At 48.3% G+C, this 12,694-nt stretch overlaps 1 protein-coding gene across 3 annotated transcripts in view; it reads left to right on the forward strand.

The window, feature by feature from the left end:
* The window catches only part of fryb (furry homolog b), a 76,972-nt gene that overhangs the window by 34,310 nt on the left and 29,968 nt on the right, over positions 1 to 12,694 (forward strand). For all 3 annotated transcript variants that reach the window (XM_079738402.1, XM_079738400.1, XM_079738401.1), the window contains exons 23-34: positions 263 to 452; positions 1,111 to 1,235; positions 2,419 to 2,476; positions 2,830 to 2,921; positions 4,153 to 4,325; positions 4,933 to 5,093; positions 5,454 to 5,564; positions 6,034 to 6,188; positions 7,186 to 7,285; positions 8,002 to 8,173; positions 8,828 to 9,084; positions 11,711 to 11,857. In XM_079738402.1, the coding sequence (XP_079594528.1) occupies positions 263 to 452; positions 1,111 to 1,235; positions 2,419 to 2,476; positions 2,830 to 2,921; positions 4,153 to 4,325; positions 4,933 to 5,093; positions 5,454 to 5,564; positions 6,034 to 6,188; positions 7,186 to 7,285; positions 8,002 to 8,173; positions 8,828 to 9,084; positions 11,711 to 11,857 (1,741 nt within the window). The remainder of the gene's footprint in view (positions 1 to 262; positions 453 to 1,110; positions 1,236 to 2,418; positions 2,477 to 2,829; positions 2,922 to 4,152; positions 4,326 to 4,932; positions 5,094 to 5,453; positions 5,565 to 6,033; positions 6,189 to 7,185; positions 7,286 to 8,001; positions 8,174 to 8,827; positions 9,085 to 11,710; positions 11,858 to 12,694) is intronic.

The raw sequence follows: 12,694 nt of genomic DNA on the forward strand, positions 1-12,694 counted from the left end.
ACACGGGGCTGTGTAACCCCCCCGGGCATAGCAGATGAAGGAGGAAGCGCTCTAGCACACTTTTTTGCATGTTCATGCTTTGTTATAGTGAGATAGAGAGGGAGGTATGGGAGTTAGAGGGGAGGACATGAAGCAAATGGCCGCGGGCAGGAATCGAAACCCGGGTCGCCGCGTTCAGGACCGAGCCCATATGGTGCTCGGCCCGCTGAGGCCCAGAGGGAACGCTCTTTGAGGGTTGGTCCTGTTTTCTGCGGTTGCGCAGCAGTCCGGTGAACGCCAGGAAGACGAGCACGGCGGGCTCCAGCGAGAGCTACACGCCGCTGTGGAGGAACTACCTGATCCTGTGTCTGGGCGTGGCCAAGCCCAGCATCATGTCCCCCGGACACCTCCGCGCCTCCACCCCCGAGATCACCGCCACCACGCCCGACGGCAGCGTGGCCTACGACAACAAGGTGGGCGTGTGTGTGTGTGAGTGAGTGCATGTGAATCTGTGTGGGTTAGTGCATGTGTGTGTGTGTGTGTGTGTGTGTGTGTGTGTGTGTGTGTGTGTGCATGTGCGTGTACGTGTGTGTGTGTGTGAGTGAGTGCATGTGAATCTGTGTGGGTTAGTGTGTGTGTGTGTGTGTGTGTGTGTGTGTCTGTGTGTGTGTGTATGCGTGTGCGTGTGAGTGAGTGCATGTGAATCTGTGTGGGTAAGTGCATTTGAGTCTGTGTGTGTGTGTGTGTGCATCCGTGCGTGCGTGCGTGTGTGTGTGTGTGTGCGTGTACGTGTGAGTGAGTGCATGTGAATCTGTGTGGGTAAGTGCATTTGAGTCTGTGTGTGTGTGTGTGCGTCCGTGCATGCGTGCGTGCGTGTGTGTGTGTGTGTGCGTGCGTGTGTGTGTGTTTGTGTGTCATCTGGAACACTAAGAGGGTTGTTGCTAGGCTAAAAGCTGAACAAAGCTGCACATTGGCACACTTGGTAGGCTCTCACAATATCAAGACGATATTGCTGTACAGTCAAGATTAAACTGTGTGTGTGTGTGTGTGTGTGTGTGTGTGTGTGTGTGTGTGTGTGTGTGTGTGTGTGTGTGTGTGTGTGTGTGTGTGTGTGTGTGCGTGGTTGCCCAGGTGATAGGCACCCCCTCGGTGGCCTGGTTATTGAAGCAGCTGGTGCCGCTGATGAGGGCCGAGAGCCTGGAGATCACCGAGTCCCTGGTGCTAGGGTTCGGACGCACCAACGCCCTGGTGTTCAGGTACGCAGACCCCCCCCTCACCCCCCCCTCACCCCTCCCTCACCCTCCCTCACCCCCCCTCACCACTCATCATTTTTTTTCAAACAATAGCTAATCACACTCACACCTGGGGCCATAATATCACCCCCTTTAATATGAAAGTAAATATTACCTGCCATGTTATCAGGTGGCTTGTGTTCCTTGACCAGTGGGGAAAAGTATTGGGTTATTTGTACTGGGTGTATGTGTTTAAGTGCATGATGTTGGGGCTTGATATTAAAAAATATTCAATGTTGATTTATTAATGGATAAAGCACTTAATGTCATTCAATTATGAAGGAACAAGCTATAAACTTATCTGTGATCGCTCTTTCTGCTACAGTGCGGAAATACACTCATAGATAATGGAAGCATAACTTATTTGGGATATAAATTCTAAAGTACCAAAAATAAACGTCTATTTACCAATAGAGCCCCTCTCTTTGCCTCGTTGGACAACAGCTGATTAACAGGGGGTCGACAGCGGGTTAACCCCGGTCAAAACAACATTTGAACAAGGTCTGATGCATCGCTCAGAGCTTAGTACAGAGCTTAGCGTGAGAGGCAGAGATTCAGCCGCGCTCAGGGCTCTGAATTGATGCTAAATCTGGACTTGACTGTTGACGTGATTTTCTGAGTAATGAGGTTGTTACCCATTGTTTCTCTGTTCTTCGTGACGTGTCTCATACAGTTAGCATCTGTCTCTCGCTGCAGTCCCCTCAGAGTCAGGGTGAGTGCTAGGGCTTTCTGACAGAGAAGTCTCCCTGGTCAAATATAAAACCTTCATCAGGGAGGAGGTGGAGTGAAAAGCTTTTCCTGGAACGATAGCTTTCACTGTTGGCAAATATACTTTCTTTCACTTGTAGAGGGAAGAAGCATTTTACCCTTGAGAAAGGGTAATGTTACGAAAATAACTTTAAAATCCCTCGGAACAATGACTTATGTCATTGTGGTCACAGTGGGAAGAACAAATATGTGTTTTGTATGTCTGCCAACAGTGAAGTATCACAATATTACTTTTCTGTATGGGTGCTAAAGGTGAGCTAGCATAATAGTATTTCAACGTGAACCTGCTTAACGCTGAGCTAGCATAATGTTGTTATTCTGTATGTGTGCCAGCAGTGAGCTAGCATAAAGTAGTTTCTCTGCGTTCATGTGCCAACAGGGAGTTAGTGGAAGAACTCCATCCATTGATGAAAGAAGCCCTTGAACGAAGGCCAGAGGTGAAACACGCACACACACACACACACACACACACACACACACACACACACACACACACACACACACACACACACACACACACACACACACACACACACACACACACACACACACACACACACACACCTGAATTTTTATCAAACTTTCAATTAGTAGATTAGAAGAGGCTTTTATCCCGATATGATTACTAAGCAACAAATACACGGTTGACCGTCTTGGGCCGCCCTTGACTTGCGCAACTCTATCAAAACACTGGAACCAAGTCTGGGTTTAAGGCTGTGTAGTGCGGTCTCAGACTCAATAAAGCCTTGACCTGAACCCTGCCTCGCTCTACCCTCGCTCTGTTCCCCAGAATAAGAAACGGCGGGAGAGGAGAGATCTGCTCCGGCTACAGCTGCTGCGCATTTTTGAACTGCTGGCCGACGCGGGAGTGATCAGCGACAGGTAACACACACGCAGATACGCACGCACGCACACACACACACACGCACACATTCATGCACACATTCACGCACACACACGCACGCACGCATGCACGCACACACTCTCATACACACACACACACAGATGACACACACACACACACACACACACACCCAAAACAGTAAGTGTTTTGAACAAGGGAACTCAAAGTGAGAATCTTGAAGAGTTTCATGTAAATAAATATCTGTTAAGTCACTATCTAACACTGAATGATCCATAATGGTGACTGAGCCTATGGCCCCCCTTGCGGTTTGCGTACAATGAATGTCCTGATTATGAATGTTCAGAACCGGGTGTCGGTGGGGTCATTCCAGGGAAATATCACAAATGCTGCAGGGTTAGTGAAGCATTTTCCCTCCGCCAGCTGCGGTCGTTCCGCCTGACTCGCTCTCCAGCTCACTTGTATGCAAAGCGGCGTTCAGTACTTTCCATTCTCTTCCACTAGACCTATTCCCATCTGGCTGCCGTCACATAGATCGCAATGTTTACAGCTCTGGGAAGTGAAACCCACAAACACACACCTGTACTTACCGGTTATCAACATAGGTGTAGCCAAAGACAACGAAATGAGAATTTTTGTTCGCAACTTTAAATACTTAAAACACAGGTCAACATTTACATTTACATCTAGGGCATTTAGATTTTCACTGCAATTCAAAATGACTTACAATAAGTACATTTATCAGAAGAAAGAGAAACAATATATCATTGTCGGTACAGTACGGTACATCCTTGTACAGACGGTACAAGGATGTTCATAGAACCAAGTGCCATGCACTTAAAATCGCTGGGTTAACCCCTTCCCTGTGTACAACAAAGACAGCTAGGATAAGATGCTACACAATGCTAAGCACTATTCTTTAAGTGCAAGGACCTTGAATATACAATAAGTACGTACATCAAGTGCCAGAATTGCTAATCAACGCAGGTGACGCTCAGGAGGTAGAGCGGGTTGGCTGTTAACTCGAAGGTTGCTAGTTCGATCCCCGGCTCCTCCTAGCCGAGTGTCGAGGTGTCCTTGAGCAAAACACCTCGGCCTGACTGCTCCCGACGAGCTGACTGTCGCCCTGCGCGGTCGACTCCGCCGTCGGTGGGGGAATGAGTGAATGAATCGTAAGTCGCTTCGGATAAAAAGTGGCAAAATCCCCTGAATGTAAATCTCAATGGCCGACGCCGTTCCTCCCTCTTCCAGCACCAACGGGGCCCTGGAGCGGGACTCCCTGGCGCTGGGGGCCCTGTTCCTGGAGTACGTGGACCTGACCCGCATGCTGCTGGAGGCGGAGAACGAGAAGGAGCTGGACGTCCTGAAGGACATCCGGGCCCACTTCAGCGGCATGGTGGCCAACCTCATCCAGTGTGTCCCTGGTGAGCCCTTAGCCGTCATCCGCCACCGCCCAGCACAGCCTCATCGGTACCCCGTTGATAGACTCAGACCCCCCCCCCCCCGCGTTGTACAATGGCATTCATTATTCAGAGTTAAAAGACCCGCAATCACACCCGATTAATTCATCAACACATGAATGATAGATTATTATACAATCCCGTTAATAACAACAGTATGCACAATATCCATGTAGCATCGCACACCCTTGTTGATAACACATAAGAGCAGCATAAGAGATATCATAAGACACATAAGAGAGTCTTAAGAGCAGCATTATTCAAAACCTTTACAACGTTATCAGAACCAGGAAAAACGTCCATTATCAAGAAAGAAAACTCGAGAAGGATCGCAGAAATGAACTCAATCCTTGCTGTTCAGCTCACATTTATTTTTATTCTGACTCTGTCTGTCTGTCTGTCTGTCTGTCTGTCTGTCTGTCTGTCTGTCTGTCTGTCTGTCTGTCTGTCTGTCTGTCTGTCTGTCTGTCTGTCTGTCTGTCTGTCTGTCTGTCTGTCTGTCTGTCTGTCTGTCTGTCTGTCTGTCTGTCTGTCTGTCTGTCTGTCTGTCTGTCTGTCTGTCTGTCTCTAGTCCACCACAGACGCTTCCTCTTCCCCCAGCAGTCTCTGAGGCACCACCTGTTCATCCTCTTCAGCCAATGGGCCGGCCCCTTCAGCATCATGTTCACGCCCCTGGATCGCTATAGCGACCGCAACCACCAGATCACACGCTACCAATACTGTGCTCTGAAGGTACAGAAACACAACATGAATACACTGCACACGCACACACACACACACACACACACACACACACACACACACACACACACACACACACACACACATCCCGGCATTATTAATCTTAGCCCATTGAAATTCCAATCGTGTGGAATAATTGCATTCTTTCTATTGTTGACACAAAGGGCCAACTTCAAGAAAAGTATGTTGGCAAATGAATAGATAAGGAATCTGCTGACAAAAGCGCCACACTGGGCGAGTCTGCCTTGGCCTCCGTGGAAACACACAGAATCAGATGGAGGCCGAGCATCGCCAGCCGTGTGCTTTCAGTCCGATCGGTTCCCCTGACGCAGCGTCTCTGTCTATCCCCAGGCCATGTCGGCCGTGCTCTGCTGCGGGCCCGTCTTCGACAACGTGGGCCTGTCCAACGACGGCTACCTGTACAAGTGGCTAGACAACATCCTGGCCTGCCACGACCTCCGGGTAGGAGAGAGCTCGAACTGACCCTTCACCTCTCACCCGATCAGCCCTATCGTCCCGGACTCATGGCTGCATCGTAAAGGGGGATTCTACATTGTTAGCCTGACATGGTTTCCTTTATCGTTTTTTTTTTTTTAAAGGAGCTATAGGGGAGATTTATTTGACTTTTGTTTGTTAGACATGACACAGACACCTGTCAGCTATTAGTGAGTGAAATGCTCAGAAATGCTCGGTTGTTATTTCAGAGATTGCATCTTGCCTGCCAATCACAGGAAACTACTTCTCTCAATTCGTACCTCCAGCGGCTTTAACAGATTTTGTGACCATTGTGAAGTATAAAGTATTGTCCAAGTGTTTATTGCGGCAATAGGTTTACAAATTGTACTCTGCGTTTGTTGCCTTTGGTTTCTATATATCACGTGTGTGTGTTATCAAAGGGGTGGGTGTGTTACTCTGTGTTTCTGTCCGGTAGGTTCACCGGCTGGGCTGCGAGGTGGTCATCCTGCTGTTAGAGCTGAACCCAGACCAGGTGAACCTGTTCAACTGGGCCGTGGACCGCTGCTTCACCGGGACCTACCAGCTGGCTTCAGGCTGCTTCAAGGCCATCGCCACCGTGTGTGGGAACAGGTGAGGTGCTGTGAGCTTCAGCTGCAGGTGGAGCTTCACATGGAGCTTCAGATAGAGCTTCAGATAGAGCTTTAGAGGGAAAGAGTTTCAGATAGAGCTTCAGATAGAGTTTCAGATAGAGCTTCAGATAGAGCTTTAGAGGGAAAGAGTTTCAGATAGAGCTTCAGATAGAGTTTCAGATAGAGCTTCAGATAGAGCTTTAGAGGGAAAGAGTTTCAGATAGAGCTTCAGATAGAGCTTTAGAGGGAAAGAGTTACAGATAGAGCTTCAGATAGAGTTTCAGCTAGAGCTTCAGCTAGAGCTTCAGATAGAGCTTCAGATAGAGCTTTAGAGGAAAAGAGTTTCAGATAGAGCTTCAGATAGAGCTTCAGATAGAGCTTTAGAGTGAGAGAGTTTCAGATAGAGCTTCAGATAGAGCTTTAGAGTGAAAGAGTTTCAGATAGACCTTTAGAGTGAAAGAGTTTCAGAAAGAGCTTCAGATAGAGCTTTAGAGTGAGAGAGTTTCAGATAGAGTTTCAGAGAGAGTTTCCGATAAAGTTCCAGATAGAGTTTCAGATAAAGCTCCAGGTAGAGTTTCAGATAGAGCTCCAGATAGGGTTTAAGATAGAGCTTCAGATGGAGCTTCCAAGAGATGTATTTATTATGAATTAACTGTTACCCTATTTTATGGAAAAAAAAGACGAAATCTTATACTCGTTTTATAATGTATTTATACATTCATGAAGTAAAATCTAAGGTCTCTCTGGAAAATTTGATTTTAAATCACAATGAGTAATAAATAAAAGACTTCATAAAAGATTGTGCAGGGCATTATAAAGCCATGTAATGTGTCTCATATAATATCCACATGGCACATGGTCCCTCCTTCATTGATGAATTGTGAGTGAGCTCCACTAAACCTTAAGCTTTAGCGCGTAAACATAAGAGATGACTTCAGCGTGTTTGTTGAAACAGACCTCCGTGACTCAGGCAGTGTGCTGATTGGCTCTCGTTGCAGGAATTACCCATGTGACCTCATTACCTTGCTCAACCTGGTGTTGTTCAAGGCCTCGGACACCAGCAGGGAAATCTATGAGATCTCAATGCAGTTGATGCAGGTAAACACACACACACACACACACACACACACACACACACACACACACACACACACACACACACACACACACACACACACACACACACAGACAGACACACCTCCTAAACCGGCTAGGTGACAGTTCAGGATCCATCAGCTGATGGTTCAGTTAATTCCATTGTTGAAGATATCATCCATTGTGTGTGAGTGGGTGTGTGTGCTTGTGCATGTGTGTGTCTGTGTGTGTGTGTGTGTGTGCGTGTGTGAGACGCCTAACCCCTACCTGCTCCTAAGCTACCCGTATTTACATACAATTGTAATAAGCTGTGTTTATAGCAGTATAAATGCAACATGGCCATGACCCTGTTGGTGTGTGTTTCTCTGTGTGGTTGTGTGTTTCTCTGTGTGGTTTTGTGTGGTTTTGTGTGGTTGTGTGGTTGTATGTGGCTGTGTGTTTCTCTGATTGGTTGTTTGTGGTTGTGTGTGGTTGTGTGTTTCTCGGTGTGGTTGTGTGTGGTTGTGTGTTTCTCTGTGTGGTTGTGTGTGGTTGTCTGTGGTTGTGTGTTTCTCGGTGTGGTTGTGTCTTTCTCTGTGTGGTTGTGTGTGGTTGTGTGTTTCTCTGTGTGGTTGTGTGTTTCTCTGTGTGGTTGTGTGTGTGTGGTTGTGTGTTTCTCTGTGTGGTTGTGTGTGGTTGTGTGTTCCTCTGTGTGGTTGTGTGGGGCTGTGTGCGTCCAGGTGCTGGAGTCCAAGCTGTGTGTGTACTCCAAGCGGATGGTGGAGCAGAAGCCGGGTAACATCCTGTACGGGACGCACGGCCCGCTGCCGCCGCTCTACAGCGTCAACCTGGCCCAGCTGTCCCACCAGCTGGCCAGCATGTACCCCGAGCTCACCCTGCCGCTATTCTCAGGTACACACACACACACAGACATGCACACACTCACACACGCAGACATGCAAACACACACACACACGCACGCCCGCATATACATACATACATACACTCACTCACTCACTCACTCACGCACTTAGCACGCACGCACGCACGCACACACACACACACACACACACACACACACACGCGCACGCAGACATACAAACACACACACACAGATACACACACACGCACGCACGAGCAGATATGCAAACACACACACACGCACGCCCGCTTATACATGCATACATACACTCACTCACGCACGCACGCACACACACACACACGCATACACACACACACACACACACACACACACACACACACACACACACACACACACACACAAACACGTATGTACAGGTAGAAGAGCATTATGTGTGTATGTGCATATGTTTGTGTGTGTGAATGTAATAATTTGTGTGTGCGTGGGTGCCTGTGTGCGTATTTTAGCTTGTGTGTGTCTGCGTGTGCAAGCATGTGTGTGTGGGCGTGTACGTGGGTGCGTGCGCCCACCCAGGTACATGTGTGCGTGCGTGTGTAAACACGTGTGCTTGTGTGTTAAAATAACGCGGGTTAAAAATACCAGAGGGAACAGCCCTGACTCTGTCTTTCCCGCCGTCTCCCCAGAGGTGAGCCAGAGGTTCCCCACCACCCATCCCAACGGCCGGCAGACCATGCTCTCCTACCTGCTGCCCTGGCTCAGCAACATGGAGCTGCTGGACACGGGGCTGCTGCCGCCCGCCTCCAGCCCCTGCACCCCGGACGAGGAGCAGCGGAGCCGGGCCCACGGCCTGGGGTTGTCCCCCTGTCTGCGGGGCAACGGCTGGGGCTCCCTGCAGGCCACGTCGCTGGTGCTCAACAACCTCATGTTCATGACCGCCAAGGTACGGCGGGCGGCGGGGAACGGGCGCCGACGGGGAGCTTGTGTTTGTCTTTTGGAGCTCGTCTTTCTTACACTTAGGGCTCAGGAGGTGGAGCGGTTGTCTTGTGACCGAAAGGTTGCTAGTTTGATCCCCAGCTCCTCCTAGCTGAGTGTTGATGTGTCCCTGAGCGAGACACTTAACCCTGACTGCTCCTGACGAGCTGGCTGTCGCCTTGGTCGACTCTGCCATCGGTGTGTCAATGTGTGTATTTACCGATGTAAGTCGCTTTGGATAAAAGCTTCTGCTAAATGCTGTAATTGTATTTATCAAACGCTTTCAAATTAACATGCCACTCTAGGAATACATCTATTAAAATCCCCTCCTTGAAAGCTTCTTTGTGTCAGATGTGTTGTAGCCCATCGTGTGTGCATAGGGCAGATGGGCTGTTGGGTCTTCAAGAAGTATGCAAGAATCAGTTTACTTTAGAATGTCTCCGTAACGGAACAGGGAACAAGGCTGACCTCCGCCCCTTGCAGTTTCTGGGTTTGGCCTAGGCTCTATGCCGTCTCCCACAGAAGTTCTGCTGTAACACAGTTGGACTGCTGGATCTAAAATTAGCCTCCAGGTGATTCACAGTGGGGCAGCTCTCTGTTACCAGCACAGGATGGGTTGAATGCAGAGAATGAATTTCCCCACAGGGATTCATAAAAGTATATCTGCTCCTTGTGAGAAGAGCCTGGAGGCAGGGTTAGGTTAAATACCATTACATATAATTACAGGCCTCTTCAACTTGAAGTCTAAAATTAATGCCTGTTCAAACGGCTTCCTGTCTTAACTGCCGCAATTATTCACCAAAATAGTAAAATAACTTAATCTTTGTACAAATTAAACAAAGTAAATATCAGCGTAGCTTATTAAAGGTATTTGGTGACTCTAAGGAATCTATGGAACGCTGCAGAAGCTGTGTGTCACTGTTTTGTGTTCCGGTCTTGTTCTTGTGGTCTGTTTCTGTGAGTCACTGGCCTTTGTTTTGGTCTGGTTCTCTGTTTATGTCTATCACTGACCTTTGTTTCGGTCTTGTTCTTGTTCTTTGTCTTGTTCTTGTTCTTTGTCTTGTTCTTGTTCTTTGTCTTGTTCTTGTTCTTTGTCTTGTTCTTGCAGTCGTTTTCTATGTGTCACTGACTTAAGTTTCTGTCTTGTTCTTCGGTCTGGTTCTGTGTGTCACTGACTTAAGTTTCTGTCTTTTTCTTGCGGTCTGGTTCTGTGTGTCACTGACTTAAGTTTCTGTCTTGTTCTTCGGTCTGGTTCTATGTGTCACTGACTTGGGTTTCTGTCTTGTTCTTCGGTCTGGTTCTGTGTGTCACTGACTTATGTTTCTGTCTTGTTCTTCGGTCTGGTTCTATGTGTCACTGACTTGGGTTTCTGTCTTGTTCTTCGGTCTGGTTCTGTGTGTCACTGACTTATGTTTCTGTCTTGTTCTTCGGTCTGGTTCTATGTGTCACTGACTTGGGTTTCTGTCTTGTTCTTCGGTCTGGTTCTATGTGTCACTGACTTGGGTTTCTGTCTTGTTCTTCGGTCTGGTTCTGTGTGTCACTGACTTATGTTTCTGTCTTGTTCTTCGGTCTGGTTCTATGTGTCACTGACTTGGGTTTCTGTCTTGTTCTTCGGTCTGGTTCTATGTGTCACTGACTTGGGTTTCTGTCTTGTTCTTCGGTCTGGTTCTATGTGTCACTGACTTGGGTTTCTGTCTTGTTCTTCGGTCTGGTTCTATGTGTCACTGACTTGGGTTTCTGTCTTGTTCTTCGGTCTGGTTCTATGTGTCACTGACTTGGGTTTCTGTCTTGTTCTTCGGTCTGGTTCTGTGTGTCACTGACTTGGCTTTCTGTCTTGTTCTTCGGTCTGGTTCTATGTGTCACTGACTTGGGTTTCTGTCTTGTTCTTCGGTCTGGTTCTATGTGTCACTGACTTGGGTTTCTGTCTTGTTCTTCTGTCTGGTTCTATGTGTCTCTGACATGGGTTTCTGTCTTGTTCTTCGGTCTGGTTCTATGTGTCTCTGACATGGGTTTCTGTCTTGTTCTTCGGTCTGGTTCTATGTGTCACTGACTTGGGTTTCTGTCTTGTTCTTCGGTCTGGTTCTATGTGTCACTGACTTGGATTTCTGTCTTGTTCTTCGGTCTGGTTCTGTGTGTCACTGACTTGGGTTTCTGTCTTGTTCTTCGGTCTGGTTCTGTGTGTCACTGACTTGGGTTTCTGTCTTGTTCTTCGGTCTGGTTCTATGTGTCACTGACATGGGTTTCTGTCTTGTTCTTCGGTCTGGTTCTATGTGTCACTGACTTGGGTTTCTGTCTTGTTCTTCGGTCTGGTTCTATGTGTCACTGACTTGGGTTTCTGTCTTGTTCTTCGGTCTGGTTCTGTGTGTCACTGACTTAAGATTCTGTCTTGTTCTTCGGTCTGATTCTATGTGTCACTGACTTGGGTTTCTGTCTTGTTCTTCGGTCTGGTTCTATGTGTCACTGACTTGGGTTTCTGTCTTGTTCTTCGGTCTGGTTCTGTGTGTCACTGACTTGGGTTTCGGTCTGATTCTGTGTGTTACTGACCTTTATTCCCTTGTTCTCCCGCCCTGGTCCTCCCCCCTCTCCCGGGTCAGTACGGAGACGAGGTCCCCGGTCCCGAGATGGAGAACGCGTGGAACGCGCTGGTGTCCGACGAGCGCTGGAGCAACAACGTGCGCGTGGCGCTGCAGTTCCTCATCAGCCTGTGTGGCGTGAGCAGCGACACCACCCTACTGCCCTATGTGAGTGCCTGCGGACCCCCCCCCCCCCCTCAGACTCCCTACCCAGACCCCCTGCTCAGACCCCCTGTCTGTACAGGGAAGGGGGTCACACAGGTTTTTTTTATTTTTTGATTGACTGAATATATGATAAATATGCGATAGAAGATGCGCCGGGTGCTCTTGCGTGGTTGACTAACTAGCTGACTAGTGATAGACATACAGGCATGCATTCATGCGTACGTACGCGGCCGTCCGATTTGTTTAGAGAGGGTCGCACAGTGAAACTAGCCTGACGTCGTCAGACCAATCTGCATACTGTACATTTTTCGGTTTCTAAGGGGTGTTATCAACGGGTGCAGATCAAAATGCCTCTTGATGCAATTGGAAAGACCCAACAACCAATCAGAGCCATCTGGGTTGTTTATGAAAAGGCCTCAACTAGGCTCCCATAGGGCGCTCCTCTGTTCAGTCATCGTATTAAACCCGCCCCGTATTGGATACAAGGCTGTGATTGGCCCAGCCCGGGCAAGGATTGCTGGAAATGGGAGGGGGGCTAGACGCATATGTCAGAGCAGATAAAACATGGGCTCCCAGATTGCTCCGGTTACCAGGGTACCACAATTGTACAGTGTTGTGGTATGAATCAACGCAGACGTGGGCACATTGAGACATTCGGAGCGCTGGAATGAATTTAAATCAGCTCTGGAACAAAACAGGACGCGTCTTGTTTATTGTGATAGGATGTGATTTTATGGCGCAGTAAATCTGTTGTGTATCCCTGCTGTAACAACATCAACCTTCTGTGCGTGTGCATGTGTTTGTGCTTCTGTTTGTATGTGTGTGTGGGTGTGCTTCTGT

This window comes from Pollachius pollachius, assembly GCF_949987615.1.
Source record: "Pollachius pollachius genome assembly, chromosome: 6".
Taxonomy (NCBI): domain Eukaryota; kingdom Metazoa; phylum Chordata; class Actinopteri; order Gadiformes; family Gadidae; genus Pollachius; species Pollachius pollachius.